General features: G+C 41.1%; 2 protein-coding genes across 2 annotated transcripts; one reads left to right on the top strand and one right to left on the bottom strand.

The window, feature by feature from the left end:
• The first annotated feature begins 514 nt into the window (after window positions 1–514).
• On the top strand, window positions 515–10,393 carry IRAK1BP1 (interleukin 1 receptor associated kinase 1 binding protein 1). The gene is made up of 4 exons (XM_065730930.1): window positions 515–793; window positions 5,024–5,089; window positions 9,058–9,188; window positions 10,048–10,393. Exons 1-4 carry the CDS (start codon window positions 533–535, stop codon window positions 10,316–10,318), a joined length of 729 nt encoding a protein of 242 aa, XP_065587002.1. The 5' UTR covers window positions 515–532; the 3' UTR covers window positions 10,319–10,393.
• Window positions 10,394–10,463: 70 nt separating this feature from the next.
• LOC136045178 (F-box only protein 21-like) lies at window positions 10,464–21,932 on the bottom strand. The gene is made up of 9 exons (XM_065730931.1): window positions 21,816–21,932; window positions 20,744–20,833; window positions 17,863–18,029; window positions 16,590–16,679; window positions 15,120–15,184; window positions 14,099–14,262; window positions 11,830–11,940; window positions 10,589–10,696; window positions 10,464–10,548 (listed from the first exon to the last, which is right to left on the bottom strand). The coding sequence occupies exons 3-8, from the start codon at window positions 17,985–17,987 to the stop codon at window positions 10,601–10,603; spliced, it is 651 nt and encodes a 216-aa protein (XP_065587003.1). The 5' UTR covers window positions 17,988–18,029; window positions 20,744–20,833; window positions 21,816–21,932; the 3' UTR covers window positions 10,464–10,548; window positions 10,589–10,600.
• Between the last annotated feature and the right edge of the window lie 4,416 nt (window positions 21,933–26,348).

Consider the following 26,348-nt stretch of genomic DNA (forward strand, 5'->3'; position numbering starts at 1 on the left):
GGAGGTGATCCTTCTCTACTCAGCATTAGTGAGGCCACACCTGCGTTCAGATCTCTGCTCTCCAGTGCAAGAAACGTATGAACTTGCTGGAGCAAGTCCAGCACAGGGTCACAAACAGGATGAGGGGGTTGGAGAGACCTGGAACTGCTCAGACTGGAGAAGAAGGGGCTCTCAGTGTACTTATGTCTATAAATTCCTGACAGGAGGGTGCAGAGCACTGCCAAGCTCCTGTCAGCAGCGCCCAGAGGCAGGACAGGAAAGAATGGTCACAGACTGAAAGACAGGAGGTTTCCTCTTAACTTCAGGCACGGGTTACCCAGAGACGGTGTGGCTAACTTGTACGGACACAGTCCCGCCGTAGGTATTCCTGTCCGAGCCGTACATCAAGCAGTCGCTTCCACTCAAAGCGGCGGGAACCTCGGCAGCTCTCGCGAGATCCCGGCCGCGACCGCAGCGATGGCGCTGAGGCGTCACGTCCGGCGCCACCCAGGGTACGGGCGGTTGCTATGGTGCCGCGGGGGGGCCCGGCGTAATGGCGCTGCCCGCGCCGCCTCCGTCACGCGTCTTCGCCGAGCTCTGCCCCGTCCCAGCCCCGGTGGGTGGCGGCGACCTCCCGGCGCCGTCCGGCCGGGAAGTCCACGTGAGCGGCAGCGCGGAGCTGAGCGCCGGCCCGGACCGGGCGCGGGTGTCGCTGCGGCTGGGCAGCCGGAAGGAGTTGGCAGGCGCGGCGCGCAGCAGCGTGTCCCGCAGGCTGGAGTACATCGCGCACAGCGCCCGGCAGCGCGGCGTCCCGGTGAGCGGCGGCCCGGGGCCGCGTGTCAGCCCGCGGGAAGGTGATAGGAAGGGCCTTCTCGGCCCTGACTGAGGCAACGGTCGCAGTGAGATGGCGTGGATTGTCAGGGTGATATGGGAAGACAACGCAACTTGCGCATGCATTTTTATTAATAGGGAAAATTATAAGCTTTGTATTGAATCATGAGAACATCTTCTCTATAGTAAAGACAACTGCAAATCATCTAGATGGTTGTCGCGGCGCCTCAGTGTTTTTGTTTATGGTTGTAAAGATAAGCAGAAATAGGGGCAAGCAGTCTTTTTCGGGGTACACTGCAAAGTATGATAATACTTGTACATGGCAACAAAGGTGTTACTCCATGCTGATTAATCTGCTGGGACAGATGTGTTACACAGACAACAAAACCTAGAATTGGGGGTGCACATAAATTAATAAACTTGGCAGTAAGGAAGCAGGGCAGGCATCCTGTTGTCCCAACAAGATAACCAAACAGGTGTCTCTCTTAAACAAAACACCCACAGGAATGGTGAGGAGCTCTCCCCCTTCAAGGTATGAAAATTTACAGCAAAACTGGCCCTTAGGTTTAATCCCCTCAATAACCAGAGATTGGAATGTGGTGAATATGCATGCTATACCTTTAAATATGTATTTGTTTCTCTCTTTGGTGTGCATGTTTGGTGGAGAGATCCCCCATGCACCCAGTGCTGTAATAAAGGGAATACCTGCTTGACATATTTCATTGGTGTGTCAGGGTACTTTGTTGGATTTCTCAGCATCACTATCCACTACCATGGTGAGCTGTCAGATCATGGGGTATTTTCACCCTGGATGCAATCAAACAGTGCTTCAACCTGGGGAAAAATGAGAAAAAAATAGTTGCAGATGCTCACCCTGCAGTGGATCTGAACGCCTGACTTGGGGTTTTGACCGAGTCTGATAGAGTCCATGCAGCATTAAACTTCATGTAAGTTGAAGCATGAAGGAAGAGAACTGTGCTAAATGAGTGAGTGTGCTTTTGAGGTGCTGTGCACACTCCTGCAAGCTAGAGGAAATTACCACAGTTGTGGTTTAAGCAGGTATAAAAAGGGCTGGTTTTACACTGAGAGCTGAGCAGTCTATGAGTTGTTACAGTAATTTCTCAGGACTTGGATTCTATTTCAGACATAGCATGTTTTGGAGGACGGAAGTCTTCCTTCTCTCTGCTGATTAGAGACACTGACATGCTGCAGCAGTTCTGGGCTTCTCAGTGTTAGCAGTGTGTTAGCCCCAGAAAACAACAAGTTGGATTTGTTGGATTTTTTTTTCAAGAGTAGTTCCCTACGTTGTTAGCCTTATTGCTTGGTTCTACCCAATTTGCAGTCACTACTGTTGGAGCAATTATTTGCCTTTTCAGTTGACTGACAACGGCTGGCAGTTTGTTCTTAACATTTCCTAACATCCCTTGTTGTTAATACCATTCTAGACTCTTCACATTCTCCATATGGTTCTATTTCTTTCAAGTCTATAGAAGGCCTCTTTAGGAATAGCAGGTTAGTCTGTATATTTACTTATTTATGTATTAATCTGTAGATCCATTTCCTTAACCCTTTGTCTTGCTGTTGTAGGAAGTCTGTGAGATCAGGAGCGTGTAACCTCTGCAGCAGCAGGAGCTTGTGTTAGCAGCTTGTCACAGTGCCTGGGGCTGCACCTAATTTCCACGTATATTTACAAAGGAGTTTAATCAGAAGTAGGTGCACACAGTAGCTTTTATTTATAGAGTGCTATAAGGATATACTCCAGAGCACAGAATCTGCTTAGAGAGCTGCAGGGAAAGTACAGGCAGTAGGAAAACCAATTTCTTGCTGAGCCCAGCTGTTTAAAAGTTATCATTTTTCCCTTTCTGTGGAAGCATACTGTTTAATATTCACAACTTAGAATGTATCTGGGGAGTGGTGTGAGGATGGTACCCATTTTCTTTAATCACTGCATCTCACAATTGTCATTGGCCATTTTGTTTAAAAACAGCAGTGCTAGTACTTGCACAGTTATCTGAGGCTTTGGAGTGATTGTTATTTAACAAAAACAAACCATTCACAAACAGTATCCAGCAGGCTCTGGTTTGGGGTTTGTCTGTGGTAGGGTATGTCCTTGGATATGCATGCAGTGTTCTCCATATTTGGAGCCTGTTATTCAGGAATCACAGTCATGGATGTGCATCCATACAGTCAGTGGAGAAAGGAATCATACAATTTTGCTCACCTGTTTACCAGGTTTCCCAGTTTCAGTGCATCCTTGATTAAGAGATGTGGAAACCTCCATAAAACAGGTTTTAAGGACTATGGGGTGTTTTAAGAAATATCCTCAAAGCTTCCTGGCTTTTGTGTGGAGAAAATAATTGCAAAGTCCTGGACACCTGACACATTGGGAGTTTAACTTTTTCTAGGGCACAGTGAAAACAGTTTTTCCCTATTGCTATTGTGTGCAAATGAACAGTTCTGCAGCCATAATATGAACAGTAGACATTATCAGTAGGAAAAAAAAAAGCCTTCCTTACTAAAATGGAACAAAATATCTGACAGAAGATGTATAGCAAGAGGCCACATTGCTGTGACTTCAGCAATTATGTCTTCCATTTGCCTCCAGAAACTCATGCGGCTACTGTCAAATCCGATGGGATAAAGATTAGCTGTGAGGGAAATGTTACAATAGGTGGCACAAGAGGATTTTTCCATCCAGATCGCACTGATCTTGCACCAGTGCCTAGAACCACACGGTGGCACTGCTCCTAAACAGCAACGCTGTGAGTGCAAGACGGAGATGCAAACAAAAGATACAGAAGATGTATTCCTTCGGGGGAAACAGAACTTTTTAAAATGGATTGAAGAATGGGGTTTAAAATAAATGCACTTTTTCTGTGTTTTACTCTCGAGTTCTATTACAGTGTGGTTATTTCCGTAACAGGAGTTTTATGTCTGGTTATTCCTATAAGAAAAAAAAGCTTTCCTATAGAATTTAAACTGATTCTGCTAAAAATAGAAAGATTTACTCCATTTCATGAATAAAAGGAGTTCATTGCCTGTTCGTTGCAGGGGAGTTGGATGAGATGACCTTTACAAGTCCCTTCCAACTCTTAAGGATTCTATGATTCTTTACCAAACCACAACTTGCCACAGTTCCCAAGTACCTCAAACCTATGACTGTAAAAAAGAGGACCTACAACTCCTAGGAATTCACTGTGCCTGGTCCTTGCAGGGTCCTGCTTCCATTTAATATTTTAGAAGGAAAATGCTGCTCACAATTAACATTATTTCTAAAAAAAAAAATTATACATGCTACACAGTAGATGTGAACACTTGAGTCCTGTGTAGGAAATATTCTGACACAGAGCATCTTCTGAAATGTGTCACTGATGAAAGCAAATATTATGTGTTCCTATGGAAAATGGTTTAATAAGTAAAACTTTTTCAGCAATTTGAAAGGCTCAGCTTCTGCTTCTCCACAGTTCTTGACTATTACATTTTAATTTATATTCACAATTAAATTGAAGACTGCTTTTTGTTGTGATTTTATGGTAAAGTGTTCACCCAAACTGTTTACCAAAGAAAGCAGTGGCTGAAAAAAATGTTAGGCCTCTAGCAAGCTGCTCAGGCATTCAGATGTAGCCAGAGTTACTCTCTATCTGAGTTTAATATCTTATTGATAAATCCTGCAGGTTTTTCTGGTGCTCTGTACAGAAGTTACATTGAATAATATAGCTGCTATGGCAGCCAAATGTCAGATTGGAATGGCCTCTGTTACGGGTTTCCTTCCTGCTGAATAACAGCTGATTACTCATTGTTTAAGGCAACTTGCTATGAGCTGATGTGATTGAAATAACTTAAAATCTGAAGAGTACTTTCATATGCCAACTTCCCGAAAACCACTGAAATCTCCTGTTTTTTTGTATCAGGTGTATTGACAGTTACACACTGATACACAGAGCTTCTAGCCAGCAGTTGCTTTCAAGAGCTCATTCTTCCCTTCAGGTGGATAGCAGCAAAATTAACTTATCGTGCAGCTGTGTAATTTATTTTAAATAGCATGTAGAAATCTTTAACATCCAGCTTTAACTGAAGAGGTCTGCATGGAAAATTCCCAACTTCTGTTGCTAGGTTATAAGTAATAAGCCAAAACAGTTTCACATCTATGGAGCACAGTGCAGAGACCCTTCATTTCTATCTTTTAAGATTATATTATTGTGTCTTGTTTCAGGAAGAAAATATGACTATAACAGAGGAATTTAGCAGAGTAGAGAACACTTACCAGATGGAAGCAGAGGTATGTATTCAACCTAACAAAACAATGGAGCAAGGACCAATAGAAATTTACCCACTCTGTGTCTTTGTAACATGGAGTAGGTATTCTCTGCAGGAAAAGCAGCGTAGTCCAAAGATACTGAGGAAGGACTGCAGTTTAAAAGCAGCCTTTGGTGGTAGTCTTCTGTTGTATACATAACTTGCTTTCTGCTAATGTAACATGGAAAGGATTCTTCTCAGATTAACATGTGCCGTGATGCTACAGTAGGGACTGCTTTGTGGTAGGACTCCAAGGCTGTCATCCTGTGATGGTGTGAGCAAACCTTTTGCTTTCTCCTCCACCCCTGGATGTTCTTTCCCTCCTTTTGCAAGGAGTTTTACATAGGTGGTAAGCTATTACATTGGTTCAGAAAGCTGCTCCAATTAAAAGTTAATCCAGGAAAAAAAGTGACTATTTTTTCAGTATTTTAGCTCTGTGAACTGGTGGCAGTGCAAAGCATAGGACAAGGATGGATGGGGACAGCAGTGGCACAGCAGCCCTAATCTACATCTCTTTAAGCCACAGCTGAATGGCACCTGGACTTTAGTCTATTCTGCGTGACTCTGCCATCAGCCTGCTGCAAGTAAAGCAAAGCTGATCGTTTCCTAGGTAATTTGCTTTGAATTCTGTGGGTAAAAAGTGCTGAGTGAAAGTGAAGTATTATTGGAATAATCCCATTTATTTGAGAATCTGCTCAAGGGAGTGTATTTTTACACATACATACTGTTGTGAGAAGTAAATGCTATGCTGAAAGTATTCCCTAAGGGAGATGATGTGTTTTTAGTCTAAATCCTTTCAGATTTTATCCCTTCAGTCAGTTCCCAGAAACGTTACTGGTTCTTACAAAGTAAACATAGAAGTTCACAATAAAATGATAGCAGTTTTATAGAGCTGCTGTTCACAATCCTCTAAAACAGAGCTCAGCCTCTTCAGTTTTCTTGTTTAAGATATATTCTCCTAACAACTATAAATATACAAATAATTGAGAGTTTGGGGAACAAAATTTGAGTTTTAAAAATGAGTCCTTTGTTATGTAAAATGATATCATCAGTGTCATCTACTGAATGGCTTTAATTTCATAGTTTAGATTACAACTATCCTGAAAACTTCAATTTTAGATAACCCACAGTTAAAAAATAATAAAAAGGCAATAAATTAATAAAATTAATTTTAAAATGGCAATACTTTGTTACAAGCAAACTTAGGCATATGACTTCAGTCTTACGTGGTGAATTAACCAATCACTGTCCTTCTCTTACCATTAATTTTCAGTCAAAAAGGAGTGTAAGTGGGAAGCAAATTACATGGATTGAGTATGCAGTCAGTTTGGACCAGTTGTAATTGTTGTTCTGAAGTTCTTTGGTTGCACAGAGCCTGGGAACCAGAACTTTTAAGATCCACCTACCAGTAGTGCTGCTGTTGGCTACTCTGCATGCTTAAGTAGCAGTGTTGTGGCTCCAAATGCAGAGATGCATTTCTCTTTGCCTCCCCTTGTATGTACGTGCTTCTTTTGTTAGTGCAGCTTCATAAACTGATGAAGCTCCATTGACCAGTGTGCTGACCTACTTCAGCAACGTAAATGAATTGAAAATTAAATAACATTGCCTTCTGTACTAAAGTTTGCCATTGTGTTTGTTATACATCAAATTGCAGAAAGTCATGCATTGTTTCATTTTGTCAACGCTTTTTCCCATTTGTCTACTGTAAAAATTTTCAGAAGACTTAAGAAATCACCAGACAAATAACTATTTTAAGGTATAGTTAAGAATTCAAGATATACTTTCAACTGCAACTTCAGTTCATTCTTTAGCAAAGGAAGATGATGCAGAAGAATGAAGTTTTATGAGATCACAAGGCTCTGTGATATCTTAATCATAATAGTTCATTTGTTGCATGATGATTGAATGGGATGAAGATTAGGGAGCTCTCGTGCACATCTTAATATTATACTTGCCTTTTCATAAACCACAACTTCTTGTCCTTTACAGCCTTAAGATGTGTCCATAATGGTTTTGCACACCACCCTCGAGTGTTTTCGCACTTCTTAATCTTGGTCATAATTTTATGAAAGAAATCAAAAGCCAGCTTTGCATTTTATCACTCACATATGCTCTTTAAATTCAGGTGGAATTTATTGGATGCAAGCCTCAGTAATCTAAGTGAAAACTGGGGAAGAACAAAATTCACAACTATTGTTCAGTGTTTTTCTGCTCCCAAGAGTACCCAATTACATGCTGTATTTTTAACAATAAATTTCCTGAGTGCCCAGAGCCACCCCAAACTGAGTGGCTTATCTCTTGCTTAAGACCCACTGTTCTTTTGCTTGATCATTCTTTCGTTTCATCCCCTTGAGGGAACTTACCTTGTAAACATTGATAACAATCTGGAAGACACTATGTCAGTCCTCGTAGTGAGACCAACTTCCACAAAATGCAATTAGAACCATTTTCTTGGAAAGCAGCACAAGAAAATACGTGAGTATGGCAAGAGCTCTCACTGAAGAAAGAAATCTAGCTTTAGTCTTATCTTTGTTCTTAGTTCAGATCGGTGCTGCACCTTCCAAAAGTGATCCAGCCACCAATTTATGGATGAAGGGTGCATGATTCAAATGAAGATGCATGACATGATGATTTGTTCTCACAGAAGGTGTAATTACCCTGTCACTTGATCTTGGCCAGTTTTTAAGGCCCTAAGCCAAGCTGTGGCTCATTTTTTTTGAAGTCTGAGCCAGGATAAGGTGCACATACACTGAGAGAAGCCAACAAGAGCTACGAGACTTGTGCATTGTTTTGTGGTAATTGCCAGTAGCCATTTTTACCTTACCCTGTGTATGAAGTAGTCCTCTCTCACTGAAAGATTTAACTTGCTTAGATGATCTTATTTATCACCAGGTAAATACGTGGCATGCCCAAAGTAAGTTACTGCAGTGCAGCTGATGTGCAGTAGTTTGGATTTCCATAGCTATGCCTTCACTGGGGTAGGCTGTTGCATGGATTGCATGGACAATGTGCTTCACATAGGTCAGCAGTGGAATTTTCTATACAACAACTTTATTCATCCCAACCTGCTGAAGCTTTATTGCTGCCCAAAAAGAAGTGAAAGAGACAGGGATAAGAGATACTGACTCCAACTTGGTAATCAGTGCAGTGTACTGTTAGGTGAAGATGTGGGATTTGGTCCTCAAGAAAGATTTTGAGAGCTGGGATTTCTGCTTGCTGAATGCTTTGGCAGCCAGGCATCATTACTGCACTGCTCACAACTGTAGGGCTCTGGATCCAGGCTGGTAGCAATGCTTGTTTTGTAGCACTTGGGAAGACACTTAAATTCCTTATGTACCTATATTTAATGCCAAGACTAAATATTTAAATTGTATTTAATACAAGACTGAAGTACCCTGCTCTGTTTAGCCTGTAGAATGAATCTGTTCACCCACCACAGAGTTTTGAGCCCACTGCAAAGGAGACTGGACTAGGCTTTTTTTGTTCTTATAGTTTTGATTTCTTGAACCTAATGCATGAAATTAAAATGTAATTTTCCTTCATGCACAATGTTTTCCACATCATTTTGCTTGGGCTTCTGCATAATTAACATCTAGTAATCCAAGCTTAAATTTAAACTGGAAAAGCTAAGATGCATCTAATCATGTGTCCCAAATAGCACATGTTCATTTTTCACATTGCCCTCATACCAAGAATGCCACACTTCCTACCAAAAAGAATTTTCTTAATCCTCAATTTTAAATCATTTTATGAGTTTCTTTCTGTTGCAAAACAACTCATCATCTCTAGGGCTATATAAGTGTTCCAACTCAGTAAATGTTTGTGTTATATACAGGATTAGCACATGTAGTTAGTTTGTACCTATCTGTCTTCATGCTGATTTAATTAGAAATGTTGAATCATTGTATAAAACATAAAACTTAATTGTCTGCTGTCTGTGTTCACTCCCAGGTCTGTATTATATTCAGTGATTTTGGAAAAATGCAGAATATTTGCAATCTACTTCTTGATAAGTTAGGGACTTCTGTTACCATCAGCCCACCTCACTTCTACCACACACCAGAAGCCATAGACACCCTTCGGTAAGTTTTCTCTTGTGCCACAAATTTTACAGCCTCTGATAATGTTTAATGTGCATATATAATTTCTACAGTTCATAATGGGAGAAAATAGTTTCCTTCATACATATGAAAAATTATGTTTCAGATTTTAGCATTTGGCCTAAGTATAACTTAATGCTTTTCAGCTTAGAAAGATACACCTTGGGCTTTCTGTGCAAAAGCAAAAGATAATAAATGTTTTCCCACTAATTTCATTGGAAGTGCAATCTATTGCAAGTATTAGGCCAACGACATTTAACTTTGGCTACATCAGCATGTGTCATTTGAATTTATTCATGAAATAACAAATATGTTACCAGATGCTGATAATTCTAAGTACTCCTACCAATTCCCAGTACTTTCAGCTACTGACATGCTCTGAAGTGAGCCAGGTGCAGTGTTTGCTTAGCATCAAAACATGCTCCTTGCTCACGGTCTTGCTATTTTAGGTCTGAGAAGCGAGCTGAGCTTGCTGCTGCTCCTGTGCCTCGAGATGTCAGAATTGTATCTCAAAGGTGTCCATGCAAGATTCCAGAAAACAGGCCAGTGAATTTAAATAGGGGCTAGTATGACTTGCAGCTGGGCCACCCAAACATTTGGAGCGAGGGCTCTGTACCACACACCACTAGTGCCTGCAGCACGTAGGCGCTTGAAATACTTGATTATAGCTGATGAGGATGGTGGTGCTTTCTCCTGGCAGTTTCCCCTCAATCTTAAAAACTACCACCTTGAAGCTGCACCTATGCAGTTACAATTGACAGAACTGGAAAAAGCGCACGGCTGGAATACTTGTACAGGTTGACTTTGCTTGTTACACCATGCTGCTTTTTCTGTCTCTCAGCCGCAGAGTATGCGTTGCCGCGGTTGGAAACACACGGCAGAAAGCTCAAGAAGTGTGTCTGCTGTTTGGGCAGTCGTTGGGAAAGCCTTTACTAATAAAAGAAGAAGAAACAAAAGAATGGGGAGGCCACATAGACAGTCACCTATCTAACTCCCCGGATTCACTGACGCTGCAGGAAAGAATCCAGAATGCTACTGCTTATGCATCTTGTAGAGTGTTCGCTGTGTTTGAGATAAAGGGAAAAGAAAGCAGGAGAAACAAGTTCCTCTAAAAATTTTCAAATCATATTTCCTTTCTTAATAAATTTTTATGCTTTCTTCGTAAATACAGAACTTAACTGTTTCATTTTTTTTTCTGCTCTGCAACCTACCAGTTGTTCACTTCTAATGAAACGAATTCTGCTTAAAACACCCTCCCTTAGGAATGCTTTATTCCATCATAGGAAAAAAAAAACAAAAAACAAACATACATGCCTTTTATTTTGGTGTCTACTTGCTCAAGTATAAAAAAGAAATGTCCAGATGTGCGTTATATGTACAAATACTTGAATGCTTCAGTCATGAGGATAGATGTCTCTCAACCACGGCTGCAAAATATACTTTGATCCATCATAGCCACAGAAGTAGACTTCAACATCAGGGTGGTGTACCTGAGAAAACATTTCAAGTTGAATTAGTACCAGAATTAGCATTAAATTCAAACTGATTATTGAATGGCTGAAGTTACACCAGTTAGTTAGACTGAAGCTGGAAAATGGTTAGGGCAAGTTTAAGCATTTTTTGTTTATTATTTTCAACTTCCTAAAAAATCATTCTACCCATTAGGTTGCGAGGGCAATCTGCAAGACTTCTTTTGAGTTTGAGGTATGGGCATGACTCGCTATTAATTTCAACTTGATGGTTTTCAACAGTCTGGATTGGCAAGCATCTAGATTATCTTTCCCAATAATTTGTGGGAAGAGTAAGCCTCCGATAACTGGATTTCACAAGATAAATGTCTACGATGAGGTATTTGTTTCTCCCCATGGATTAAAATGCCCCTGAACACAGCCAACTGAGCGGCGTAATAAGAGTCCTTTTTTTGGATACAGTCAAGAGTGGTCAAAACCACTAATATTAAACTACTCATGTTAAATACTCATGACACTCATCTGGGATAGCATAGTTCCTACTCCTGAGTTCAGGCATATTAACGTGTTTTGCATTACTGGCTAACAATTTATTTTTTTTTAACTTGTCTCTGTCTAGTTTAAGAATCAGGTACATCTTCTGTAAGCTAGAAATCAAAAGTTACTGAGACCACAACATAAAAAACAGAATTCTAGGCCAGCAGAGAGTCTTGCACTTGAAGGAAGACATTATTCAGTCTAGGCAGTGACTAAGCAGAAGCTTTTTGAAACGCAGATTTTTCAGAGTTGAATTGAGAAACCAATATGCTTGGCTAGATCCAGTAGAAAGAAATTAAATGACTTGTCCAACTTCGATGGGTCAGTGAAATTCTAAAACAAAAGCTTGCGTATAACCAAAGCAAAGTTGCTAAAAGACTTGAGGAAGAAAAAAAAACACCTTGGTAGTTGGATACTTTTAAGTAGGCAGGACTTGTTTGAGACATTTATCACCCTCTGAAAACATGCATTTGGAAATATGACAATAATTTGCCCGTCTGCTTTCTCTGTTATTTTCACTACTTTTGTAAAATAAATAGTTTCTATTTAGCCAAAGTTCAGATGACTTTTAAACACAGAGGATAACAAACAAGTTGCAACTAAAAAATAAATACTACCTCTGTTCCCACAGTAACTGTTATCTCTTCTTCAGGAACGTAAATGGTAGATTTGCCAAATCCACTTGCATTGTTAATTAGAATTCGATAGTGGGGAGTATCTTTTACGTCCTGTAGAAATAGAATGAAAATGAAGAGCCTCAACAAGAGATGGTGACTGAAGATTATTTTGTATAATCCATTACCTTCCACTAGACTTACAGAACCTAAACCACTCAGTATATGCACGTGGCAGTTTTACTTTTTATGATGACAGCAACATCATTTGGAAAACTAAATATAAAACAAGCAAAATGCAGTGAGGTTCTTGGCAAAAATACGTATTTTAAGAAACAAGATTTTAAGAACCATTTTCTCCCATGCACCTTGTAAGAAATAGGACTTATTTCTTGGGACCTGCTTTCAATATATAGGTCCCATGACGATCTGTTAACCCTCCTTCTATCTTCAAAAACGCTGACAGAGAACAACAGAGAGGAGACAAATTCATAGCACCTCTAACAACTGCAGTGCCCAATTGTGGATAAAGCTACAGCAACTTGCTCATATATATAAAAATCCTCTAGCCAAGAGATAAGTATTGCTTACTGTTATTTTTGTAGTGCCTACGAACCCCAGCCAGGGTCCCACTGTGCTGACTACTGTCCATAAATGTTCCCACCTAAAGTAACTCACAGTCTAAACACAAAAAAGCAACGGATGAATATAGGCAGATAAACTGAGTTTACGCAGCACTATTGATCCCTGTGACAGGCAGTGGCCTGCTCAACCACATGGTAATGGATGCAAGGCAGAGAAAGTCAGAAAAAGGATGGGCTTAAAGTCTGGCACATGTGCTGCAGGCAATGACCAAGCTTAATAGTTGCCTCGTAATGGTCAGAAAGCATTTTGCATAGCAAATGCACAAAACATGAAGAAGCAAAGGCAAGTCAAAAATAATACAAAAAACGAAACACCAACACTTAAACTGCACTTGAAATTAAAACCATAATATGAACACAAGGTCATTGGGAGAACAGAAGACTGTCAGCTATGAATCAGAATGCCTGGTGGAAAATACATGGCTGTGCAGTTGGGGACAATACCACTGAGAGGAAAAGAAAAGAGGGGAAAAAGCAAGAAGGCAGATGTTTTAGAAGCCAAGGATGAGTAGCAGATGGATAAAATTGCAGCAGGGAAGGGACAAAAGAAACGGAACAGTGCTGAATGTCTGCTCCCAGCTGAACACGGATTCTCATCTATAGGCAGTTTCTCATTTTCAGTCCTCTCTGGCTAGCTGATGAGTGCCTTCCTGCCACTTAAGCAGCATGTCAGCGGCCAACCCCCAAGCATGCCATGCTGCGTGATCAGGCCAGCGCTGTCAACAAACATTTAGCATCTGATTTGCAAATACAATGCAGACCTAGGCTAGCGAATTTCAAAAGCTTCAAGAATTCATTGTTAAATAAATACATATTCCAACTGCCCAGATCCTCAGAAGCATAACTTCCTACCTGAAACTGATTAAACACAAAAGCACACTTGCATTTCTTAGGGGCAACAAAGATGTTACCAATTGTATCTACTCTAGAAGATCAAACTTTTCAACTTCAGTAACACACATCTGGTTAACAGAATGAATAATACCAAACAGTTTTGTAGCAGAGATATTTTACAGATGGCATAGTTAGAAAGATGGAAAGAGACAATCCAAATAAAGGGAAATGCTCACCCATATCCCAGGCTCACAATAGAAAACTCCAAAGGAGCAATCTCCAGAAAGAAATCCTTCCCCAGTGGTGGTCAGCCTTTAAATGGGGGTCTGGGAGAGGTGGAGCCAGACTCCACCCCTTCAGGTCACACAGGTGCATTGCCTTCACCTGTGCTCCTGCAGCTGACTCAGTGAGCACTGAGTGATCAATCAGTGGTTGAGGCCGCGATTCAAGAGTTCCCATACAAACACATCATGAGAAGTTTATTCTAACATTACAGGTTGGCACTGCTATTTTAAATCCAACACCGTGTATTAAAAGTAATTTTAAGTCAAGAAATGTCAGGTACAACCCTGACCAGCAAAGTTTAACCAATCAGTGCTGCCAAAGTAAAGCTCTGCAGTGACAGTAGTGCAGAAGAAATAGGCGTCTCTCAGTTGCACAGCACGTAAGGGAATCAAGTGTTTGCTGTTAGAGTAGGAGGAAGTCTGAAGCAGTGTTTGAGATTTTCTTGTTTTTGTTTTTGACTGAAGTTATTCTATGTCTGTAGTAATAAAATGGGAGTTTAACAGTTAAACCTGTTTTTCTTGAGGATATTTGCGTTGTAGCCATTCTTCTGGAGCTCTTGCTTTCACATCCCATCCAACGATGACTCCGGAATAACCAAATCTTTTGTGAACTACCACCTGTCCCACACTGAATTGGATAGATTCAGGCTTTGGACTATGAACATGAGATGATGCTAATTTAACAAAGAAAGAGAGTTAGCAAAGAGAAGCGTTTTATGAGGCACCTTAAGCACTGACGCAGACATTCACATTCTTTTGACTTCTAACATGAGAGAACTGATAGTTAGATTAATGGTCAAAAGCAAGCAAGGAAACAAGATTGTTTGTTTGTTTCCTCCAAAGGTATTACTGTGATATTTGACAAAGCAGCAGTTGGTTCCTTAGGTCTTTTTCCATTTGTGTGTCTTTGATATTACGTACAAGTTTTAAGAGAGGTTTGGAAAGCATAAACACACATACGTATTGACAATTACTGTTCAGCTTCCCCTTTATATTCAACATTTTACAATGCTACACACAATAACTAATTTTGTCATTATTTTTTTTTTCCAGTTTGGGTCACAGAATGTTTCTACTCAATCTACTGAGAGGAATTTTTTGTCAGAGCTGAATAATCAATGGTTTCTTTTTCCTTTTATGAAGTAGATTTAAATGCATTCTTTTGAGTCAAGCAAAAACTCTACCATTGTTTCGTATATCAATACAAAATACACTCGGATTCAATAAAACAGGCACGTATATGAGCCACATTGATAGCATTGCACAACGCAAGGTGGAAAGGCCTCAGATTTTACATGTTCTGTTTTGCTTACTGAATGGTACCAGTGTTTAGAGAGGATGGGGAAAAAATTACAAGATAATCACAGAATCATGGAATTGTAGGGGTTGGAAGGGACCTCTAGAGATCATCAAGTCCAACCCCCTGCTGAAGTAGGCTCCCTAGACCAGGTAAGTATAGAAGCACACCGTAGAAGAACTTAGAACACATTATCACCAGTAAAATCCAACAAGACTGCAAAGATTTCAATACCTGCAAAATAAGAATGGTTTTCTGCTTCATTGTTGGCACTTTTCTTTTCTCCATAGTACCAATTCCTAAAATGTAAAATTAATAACACAACATCCGAACAAGTCATTTAGAAACAGAATTTGAGGATAATCAGCTTTCTGGTTATTGCTTTAAGGAATGCTGCAAAGCCTTTGACTTAAAATTCTTCGTAATTTGAAGCCCAAACAATGAGAATTCTACCTTAAAACCACTCATAGGGAATAGAGAAGACCAAGGAATTTTTTCCAAGCGGATGAAGGAACATGATTATAATTTCTTTGGATGTGTAGCTCCACAGCCATGTTAGAATTTTTATTTCAGAGAAAACCCATTTTCTTTCTATAGGTGAGCTTGATATCGTTCTGATTTGTAAATTCTACTGTGAAATCTGAAAGATTGTTTAACTGTGATTTGTACAAGATGTCAGCAACAAGCCCCAGCTTAAGGCTGTAGTGAATATAGCTTATTTGCACTAAGCTGAATTTAAAGGGGATGGGGGAACTCAACTTTATTCTGGGGACAAGGAGTAAACTTTCAAATACTTCTTCTGCCCACAATGTAGTAGAAGCAATCTATGAAAAGAGATTAGCATAACCCTGCCCATTGCAGGTTATGGACAGCAGCCAGGAACCTGCTGGTGCAATGAACAAGCATTTACTAGCATTTGCTGTGCCTTCCCTCCTGTCCTATGATGGACACCTTCACTCTTTCAGTCCTACTCCCTTCACCGTGCCTGAAAGAAAGCAAGAGCAGGCTCCACGACTACACAAACAACTTTTTTTTTTTTTTTTTTAATCTTAGGTTATTTCACACCTCTTGGAAGGCTTAAGGTTGACAAATACCTTTTAACGGGAGCAGGAAGGGGCAAATAACCTGACTTCTCAGACGGTGTTGCTGAAAACAGCGACAGGTAAAGAGGGAGGTAAAGAAGGTTTGGAATGTCACAAATGTCACCAGATTTTTAGGATAACCTTTTTTTTTTTATGATAAGATACTCAGAAGACAAGCTGCTCCAAAAATATATACCAAAGAACAACTAATCTTTTAGTGTTTGAAGGTTTTATCTTTACACATAACGCTTTCTGCGAAGTTGAAAAGCAATTTACAGTGCAGCTGAGAAAAGCAGTTTGTTTCCTTCTGCACGTCACTGTGCCAGGCTTTCCTGGGCACAAAAGTAAGTCTGAATTTTCCACAGTTCAGATGTACTTCTTAGCACATGGATCGCTGTACTTGAATCAATAATAAAGGACCTTAAAGGCCTAGGCAATGTAGAACCATTGGTATTTCTACTGCACAAAGGCTACAACAGCTTACTTAAAACTGGTGCAAAGCCATAAATCAACAAGAAAATGAGGGCCATTTCCCCTCTGTAACTCATTTCACCCCTGCAGCACAACCTCCCATTAAAAATAGGCCATGTCTGAAAGGTGCAGACAGTATGTAACACTGTACCTCATCTTTGATAGCCACAGCTCCAAATGATCTGCCCACGGGTCCAGGCTCAAGTATGATTTTGTAAAGCTGCTCCCGCAGGCAATTACCCTTCAGCAGTAAAAAAAATAACACCACAACGTTTTTAAAACCTTCTACAGGATTTTTGTATTTACAGATATATATATTTATAATTTTAAGGTTTCACTTCTGCAGTGAACACAAAAAAAATAAAAGGTCAGTGACAAGGAACAAATTCTCCTCAAGATTCATATCTAGACTGCAAATAAATACCCTTTCAATCATCACATAAAACCATATGTAAATTTTGGAAAACATCACCTGTTGTGGCAAAGCTGCTTTTTCTCTGTAGTCAGGCCGCAGGAGTTGCTAAATTGCATCAGATTCTGCAGTTTCAACTGTTACTTGGGAATACTGAGCACAGGACATTTTTAAAATGGTGCCAATCACCAAAGGACTGTTAAAAAACAGCCACAACATTCTTCATGAACTTAAATGGTTGTAGCAGTTGACTTCAACCCCAAAATCTCTAAGTGTTTTAAGTGTGGAATCTTACCTCCACATCTCCCTTTGCATGGTACATCATTAAGATATCAATGTTGGCCATAGTTATCAGTATTAAACACTTGGATCTGATGACAGTGGACAACCTCACGTTTAGAGACACATATATGTGACTCTGTTAATACATAAACTCTTCATTCGTGAACAAAATGGCACTATTTGCCTAATTCTACCACTATGACTTCCTTAAGTAATACATGATGTAAGAACTTCTGTTACTTAAGACTCCACACTGTGCCTTCTCCATTTAAGAGTCACACTGTGCAAGAAAACCTATTTTAAGAATAAGTATCAGAAGGTAATGGAAAGTTAGAAACAGTCTTACTACTCAAACATTTCATTTCTCCCCTTTTAAAGGGGTTTATTCATATAGATTGGAATGTCCAAAAGCAGAACGAGACGCAGCCATGCAGTCAGGTAGGTTATACAGATTTTTATGTGAAGACAGCAAGAGTTGTCATTCAGATCACCGAATGTCAGGAATTGGAAGGGACCTCAAAAGATCATCTGCTGGAGCAGGAACACCTAGATTAGGTCACAAAATGACAAAGATATCTTTAATACAGTCACGTTAGCCTTGATGTGGATGTTTTTAATGGAGGAATGGGGCAGCATCCCATGTAGACTCTCACTTTCCAGGACAAAGTGTCTCTGGGGACGAGCAAGAGAACTCACTTATAAATACAGTAGGGAAGGAGACATGTACAACCTTTTTGTCATTCGGATGCCCTGAGCAGGGCCTGTTCCATCCCACTGGGATATGTAATACTGTGCAGGAAGTGCAGCCAGCAGAGCACAGATCTGCAGGGCTGCAGCTGCACTGATGTGAGGCATCCCAACAAGAAGCTCTTCAAAGACACATCTCTGCAATCTAACCTAAAAAAAAAAAGTGGACAAAAAAGAAAAAATAATTAAAAAGAAAGATAAATAAGGTAACATGCAGCTTGACTAGCAGCACACCACTTAAAAGTTCCCTGCAAATTCCTTTGTTACTTCACAGGATAATATACAAACTGTACACACATACGTAAATTAGGTTTCGCTACATTAAATTTGAGAGCGTCTACAGAAACTAACAGAAGACTGAAACAGAGTAATTAAGTGCATTAAACACATTTGACACATCAGATCGATGGCCTCAGGAAACGCCATTTAGATGCAGTGAGTACTGCATGCTCAGAAGCTGTCCCCTGGATTGAACGTTACGCAAAGAGCATCACGCTGTAACACAGTGTGCCTGGGACTGCCCTCCTGACGGCTCCAAGCACTCTTTGCACTGGGCAGAGGGCCCAGCTCTGTCAAGGGTCGATGAATGCATAACTGGAGCCAAAGTCTCCTCTGCATCTGTCAGTACGTCCATCAGACTTCACCCGAACCTCTCCCGGGCTGCGCGTGCTCGCACTGAGGCCGCAGCCGCTGAAGGAGTCACTTCAGTGAGTAACATTGATACTTCTGCTTTCCGACTAAAAACAGAACTGCAGAAAGCTCTTTTTCCTGCAGGCACGTGCTACAAGCAACAGTGGTCTCTGAAATAATGCAGAAAATAAAGAACAAAACCATCTGATGATGTGGGCTGAAACCTTTCCCGCTTTCCACTGTGTACAAAATCAGCAATATAAATACCAGCTCAACGCACAGTGTTGTTAGACAGCTAATGAGTCATTGTGTCCCTTCTGCAGACAGGGAAACGTTGTGAAGGGTCGCTGCTGACCAGAGCAGAGGGGCGGCATCACCTCTACCGTAGGGCACACTGCTGGCCAGAACATCTTGCCTTGTTGCCGGGGCTGAGTTGTGTTTTCTTGGGCAAGAGTTTTGAGTCTAGGCCCCAGGAAAGGTAATCAAGAAAAGCAAGCATACTACCGTGGCTATCGGCATCCTGGGGCATCAGTCAAACAAGAATAATCCATTTTTCTAGTGCAAAAATGCTTTGAATTCCAGCACCTTGTCTATGCAGGCAGATAAGAAAAAACACGTAAGGGTTTGGCACTGCTTCTTTCACCCTTCCACAGCTTGTTACCCCCTCAACATTTTTCCCTTCTCAGCCTCAGGGTCCTTCCTTGCTTTGGAGTCTGCCCACATTAGTAAGGCTGTACGGAGATAATGAGAGGGTGGCAAAAATTAAAGTAGCAGCTTCAAGGCAGCTTTGTTGGAAAACAAATCATGTGGGAACTGAATGGGCAGTCCTGGGGTTTTTATCTGCGGGTGGATGTCAGCCCATGCAACGTGGAGGTCTGCCCCACTGACACCTCACATAAATATTGACCCAGACTGGAAATACTAATGTGACCTGAGAAGAATGTTTTTAAAACAACACATCAAGCTGTTTCTCTATAAATAAAATATAGCATAATTAGTTTTGGTTAGATAATAAAACCATTACTCTTCCACACAATTAAAATGTCATTATAAGGGGAACATAGCATTAAGCTTTCTAAACACACGCAGCAATAGCTTATGGCAGAGGAATGGTAGCCTGTGGCCAATTCAGCAAAAGAAAATGCTGTCTTTTTCCTTATGCTGCTATAACAGACCGATGAGTTCAGGACCTAAATAGGAAATGCAAATTTGCTTCTTCTAGGAGCCCCACTTCCAGCCCACACAGCATCAAAAGCTACGGTAGAAAGTTTAGTCCCTGGACAGTAGAAAGTTTGGGGAAGACAATATGAGAAGAATTTGCCATGTTAGGAATCAAGTAAAACTAAACTAAAATGAGCCAAACTTGTAACTCAGTGACAGCAACACCAGCCTAAGTATTTTTAAGGGCACCATATATCAAATCAGTATTACATGTACAGTCCCTCTAATCTCACTTTTGCACTGCCCACAGCTCAAAGCTGTAACTGCTGGCCAGGTTTCATAGATGGAGCCACGATAGTGACTGAGCAGCAGAACAGTGTTCAATAATACAGAGCTAAAGCTTTTTTTCTGGTGTAAGATCAAGCTCAGTGAAACAAATCTTTGAAAATCAGGCAAGAGAATATAACGTACATATTCTATACGGGCTTAGTCCCAGAGGAACGGGTGAGTGGAGGTGCTCCAGCTGCGGAAGAAAACAGAGAATCTGGGCTGGAGCAGACAGACAGAGCTGTGATCGCAGCAGGAGATGAGCAATGCAGCTTGGCTCCTGTCTTACCTGGGGGCAGAGAGATTGTATTTGTGCCTCCTTTCACAGTTGCTTCTTGGAACTTGTGCCCGTAGCAAGACACAAGCCAGGCAAGACAGGAGCAGAGGTTTAAAGGTTGGAGAGCACAGAGTGTTAGCTGGTATTTTGCTCCTTGCTCTCCTGCACACTGTGCATCAGTAGAATGGAAATTACTTGTTGCCAGAATGTATGGATAATGCCACTGCTAGACAGGATCCACATCTGTAAATATCTAAGAAGCGGGAGGCAAAGTGACAAGGCCAGACTCCTCTCAGCAGTGTGTGGTGAAAGGATGAGGGGAAATAGCCACAAACTGAAGCATAGGAAGTTCTGCACAATGTGTGTGGGAACTTCTTCCCAGTGCAGTGACGGAGCAGTGGCACAGCTGCACAGAGAGGTGGTGGAGTCTCCTTCTCTGGAGACGTTCCAGACCCGCCTGGACGCCTACCTGTGCAACCTGGGCTAGGGAGCTGCTTGGGCAGGGGGTTGGACTCCATGATCTCTGGAGGTCCCTTCCAACCCCTACAGTTCTGTGATTCTATGAAGGCATAGCAAAAAAACAGAAAGGAGGAAATAAATACAAAACATACACACACACACCATCGCCACCAGAAACCCACAGGTCCTTGATTTTGTCAGTGTAGTCAATTACCATTGCATGAGGAACAAGCCTGAGTTCCTTATCTTTTTATGAGCAGCCTCTCCCTATGCTTGTTCTTTCCTTGTCCTGTTAGCAAATAAGTCTTTCCTAGCTGCCTAAAGGCTTTTCTAATGACATGAGGTGCAGGTACCTGGCGACTGAGATAAACTCCTCAGAGGGCAGCAGCGATTAAATATTAAGTGACTTCTCCCTGAAAACATGGGGCAGCCTGTGCTGTACAGCATGAGCAGATCACCCAGAGATAAAGGCCAGACATTGTCTTTCAACTCCAGGGCTTTCACTATCATCTCCATGAAGAGCTTTCAGTTTGGTGCAACTGAATTTCACGCAAGTTTAACTCTACACATTTGCATATGACAGCACATAACAGTACCAGCCATTTTGTAGCTACTTAAACATGTTCCTTTCTCCCAAAATGGAGATGCACGCACACCCCGAGAGGAGGAAATTAGCAGATAGAGCTGCTTCAGCATGAGGCTTCTCAGACTGCAACTTTATTCCTCAACTGAAGATGCTAAAAGTGAAGCAGGAACATCCCTACAAGCAAGATCAAGTCTCAGTCAAGTACCAAAGCAGGCACTTTGTTTGAGGGAGTGTAAGAAATGATGATAAAAAAAAAGATTGTGCCCTATAGCACCTTAGGCTCCCCATCTCATAGCTGTGTCCTGGCCTTTGGTGGGCCCAGCTGCAGCACGGCCGGCAGTGCTATGATCTCTTTAAGGAAGCAAATTCCTCACAGGAGTTCTGAAAAAATCAGGGAGAAAACCCAAAAATGTTGCTATAAACCACAGACCAAACGCTCGGAAAGCAAATGCTTCTTGATTCTGCGCACAAAGGGAAATTGGAATTTCCTGCTCACCTGTGAGTCCTGGAAAAGGGCGTTCCTCAGCGATCTGCACTCCCAGCATGCAGGTTCCCCATCAGTACCTGTTCTCTGAGAGAGCGAGAGTGAGAAGAGGCTGAGCTGGGAGCCAGGGGCACCCAAAGGAGCACACAAACGGAACCAAAGCTCACAAGAAGCCCTATGCAAATTCTCATACAGATTTAGATGCTGCTGTACAGACAGAAGCATTTTCTATGAAGATCTCCAAAGCAGAACCGTGGTTTGATAAACTAGCGTGTAAGAAGAAAGACAACTTCATAACTGATTAGAAGATTCACATAAGCTTTCTTTTTCCGAAGTAATTTAACCTCTCGTTTTCCTCATGGCTTCAGCTATCAGGAGACTTTAATAGTAACACACATTTTACAACCATTTGGCTGAGCAGAAATTTCTACTTCTGGACTCTTAATCCTTCCCAACGTACTTTCACCAGAGAAGGATGGCTGTTGCACACTGAGTGCTCGTGCACAAAGACCTCCTCCATGCTAAGGCGCTGCTTGGGTAAAAAGAAGTGGTGCTGTGGAAGTTGCTGACAATCACAAATTAGAGAAAGTTGTTATTTTTTTTTTCCCTGAGTAATTTCGTTCTGTAAATATCATTAACATAAAACCTTGTCGAATAAGGAGGTTTTGACAGCTGTATTCCCATTTTTAGCACTGTGGCAGCATGCCCCAACCTCCTTAGCAATAAAGAGTATTCACATTTTGAATTAGGGTCTGTAATACGGGGTAAAAATAATCCCATTGGATTTCTCTACACTGGGATGTAAATCAAGTAATTCTACTGGTTTGGTCATATTCTAAACTAGCTTTGCATCTGAAGTTACAGTCAAATGTCCTTGGTCAAACACAAAATCAGAGACCTGAAACAAACCACACGTTAGCAGATAAGACCGTACGGCACCTTGAACACTAACCAGGATTGACTTTGAACTTGGTACCTTCAGGATTCAAACATGACCCTGCAGAAATGTGATGCAGTCATTACCAAAGTCTATTTCTGTTTCCTCTTTGTCTGTTTCTTCATTGATGTACCTGAAAGACCAGTACATCAGACAGGACCAAGCTTAGGCAAAAGCTTATTTCTGAAACAAGAAAAGGAAACATGGATTAGAAACAGCACTCCACAACTCTCCATCCCATCTTCCGCTCAGCTAACACAAAGATTCCAGAGTATGAGAGGATTCATTAACCCTTACTACGCTTCTGTCAGAGTAAATGAAGTCCATAGTACAGCAATCTAGCACACAGGATGTCACCCAGACAGAAAAACAGCTGGGGACTCTGACCTTTGAGTTTGCTGTTCACAATAGTAAATCTCACACAAATTATTTTGCCTGCTAATTTTAAACAAAAAGTCACTGAAACACTATTTGAATTCCAACCACCTCCTACGTTTCTCACTGTATTTAGTTGTCTGACACTTCCTTTATTTCCACACACACCTCACATTGAAACACCGATCCATTTTTACAGCTGCTACATTTTTCTTATTTGTCCTTAGGAAAAATGACAAACCTGCACGTTTGTAAGCACCCATTGATTGTCAGAACAGGGAAGAACAAGGGGTTTGCACAAGAACTTTTCGCTTTGAAAATAAAATGCCCACCGTGAACGACAGTGCTTCATTTAATGAGCATTGTGATCCAACAGAATTAAATGGTTTTAACAAGGTAATGAAGTCTTGGTGCTAGCACACTCAGCACCTTCTAGCTGTCAGGCACCATTTATGTCACTCAGTAATCCTGAAGGAAGCCTTGCTTCCCACTGCAAGTAGGACAACTGCAGTAGGGTTCAAAAAGACGTCAGATACGTGGTGATGGAGAACCGGGACATAATTGCCTTTTAAAGATGGTGTTCACGAGCACACTGAACAACATCTCTTCAATAAGAAAGGCCATAAACTTCCCATAAAATCACCCTGTGTGTAGAGTTCCTTAGAAGAAACAGCCAAACAAAAGTCATTAGCTGATGAGACAGGAGCAAAACTAAAAACCAGGCCTAACACAAAAACCCTGGGCCCAGAAGTGGCTTGCTTGGGGCAAAAAAACACCACTTCTCAAACACAGTAGTACTGAGAATGTGTAGAAGCACCACACGAAGTGGGAGGAAAAATTATGTTGCACTGTCAGTATTCTGGAATTCTCTCTCAGTGCAAAAGACGTCGATGCCTAAAACTCACAGGGGTGTTTGAGGGAACCAGAGACATCTTTCTCCTGTGCAAGCAAGTCTTCATTTTGCCATGGGCTCCATCATGGGCAAGTCTGGTGAGCCATGTGCCATGTCTGCCCCCTGGGCCCAGCACTCTGCAGCCCCACCTGCATCAGTTGGGCTGGGCAGGGTTCTGCTACCACTGTCCTTGGGATTTCAGGTCAGCTACATAAGGAGGAAAGACAATCAGTCGGTAACACAAATTCAGCAGAATCCACACAGTGCAGTATTATGACATACCAAGCCGATTTTAGGCTATTTGGAAGAACACATAATGCAGCTGTCTCAGAGCACAGTAAATCAGTGGATAGAAACACACACCATTGGACAACTTAGAAAAACATGTTTTCTATTTATTTAAAAATAAGTTTGTAGTTACTACATTGCAGTGACAGTAATTCTTACACATACATTCTAGTTTGTATAAAAGGATTCAAAGTATTATGCATCAAAACTAACATAGAAAGTGTTCACGTAACAGTAAAGAAATTTCCAATCCTTATGTACAAAAAGAAAGGGCACTGTTATCCTGGTGAGATACCTCAGGTTATAACATGATAATCCAGAGTTCTGGAAGGAAAAAACAAAACCCAAACAACCGAACCCCTCGATAAAGCTAAGGAATTATAGTTTTTAAAACTGTTACTCATTACATACAACAGATGTGTTTTACAGAATTCTGTACAAAATAAGTGTAATTTTTGTTTTATTTTTTTCATCTGAAAATGTGTCAGTTTCAAAATTAACCTTTCTCAGTAATTTCCTTAAAGTTGAGCTCAATTCTATACATATTTAAACGTTATATGACAGAATTTAATTCACTCGTGATCATTATCCAGTTGTCTGCCAGTTCTGCAGTTTTAGTATGGTCCAAAAATGTAACTTGTGTACGGTCTCAGTGCATCAAACCAACACACACAGCTGTAAGCACAGAACAGTACATGTACATCATACAGGCACGTGTACACGCTGGGTTACTTGAGATTTCTTTCTACTCCTACTTTTTACGACCTCGTTCTTTCTTCTTTCAAGGTAGCATTGTGCTATCCATTTCTACCTTCCCTCTCTAAAACGTATAATTCGCATTTGAAGTTAATTTCCTGATGTATTTATCTGCATTAAAAAGGATCCAAATGACTACCTGCCTCACTACCTTACCCCTATAAGCTAAGTGGGGGGGAGGGGGGGAATAGTGCTCATCTCCTCTGTCTGTGATTTAAGATGCCTTTTAAACCGGCCTTCCTGGGCCGCTCTCCAGCAGGTTGTGAGATTACATGGCAAATTCCCATATGAAAATTAGCACAAGTGGTGGTCAGCTCGTTTACAGGGTACCCGCTATTCCCCCCCGATACAGAGGCCAGCACACAAGCCCTATTCCTGCCTCAAAAATAGGAAATCACATAAACCATCGCTACCAGATTTGTTACTGGAAACACATTGTCAGCTCTTTATGAAATCGGATGCGCTTCATTCTGCATATGAACAAGCATTTATATACAATAATTTACAGCAGAAAACAAACAGCCCTTCTAACAGTTGAATGCCTAGGTCCCCTTGGAAACCAATCTGTTACAACAACTTTGAGGGGAAAAAAAAAGAAAATATGTCGGAATCTGCGAACAGAAGATGAGCTTTTGCTGTTTCCGGGTGAGGTCTGAAAGCCCACCAACCACCACCTGCTTCACAGCTCCATTTTGGAAATTAAAAACAATAAGAAGACAGAAACCTTTGAGTAAATATGGTGGACAGAAGGCACTACCTTAGAGTAAGATAAGGACTCGGGACACAGTGCAATCGCTCCCATGCATCTGTATCTCCACGGACCAGCAGCAGGCTAAAACTCCCTCCGCAAGATTTGTGCTCTACAAATTAAATGCAAACGCTGATGAAAGCAAGCTTGCAATCCTCTAACCTCCCATCCAGCATAAAGGTCTCCAGTTCAGTCTATTGCTTTCGTGGAACCAGTCAACCATTAGATGTGTGCCTAGATGGAGACTACACACTAAAGCACGTACCTTCAGTCCAACAAAGGTGAGCAAAAGGCTTAACAACGTGGCACAGAAATTCTAACAAGCTCAAAATTACCACATGGGCAGACTGTTATTCTGTTGTACGCCTTGGCTTTTGTTTTTTCTCTTGCTATTTGGTAAGGCAAAAGCCTCCAGCACAGAATCAGAATTGGTACTCAGACATATCTGTACAGCAATACAGTGAGTAATTTGTCTCTACACTACAATTTATTTTTTTAATAGATATTATATATCCTACGTGCTGCATCAGGGTCCTTTATCAATTAATA

This window comes from Cyrtonyx montezumae, unplaced genomic scaffold (genome assembly GCF_038088225.1).
Source record: "Cyrtonyx montezumae isolate F1298 unplaced genomic scaffold, pur_monq_1.0 scaffold_13, whole genome shotgun sequence".
Lineage (NCBI taxonomy): Eukaryota > Metazoa > Chordata > Aves > Galliformes > Odontophoridae > Cyrtonyx > Cyrtonyx montezumae.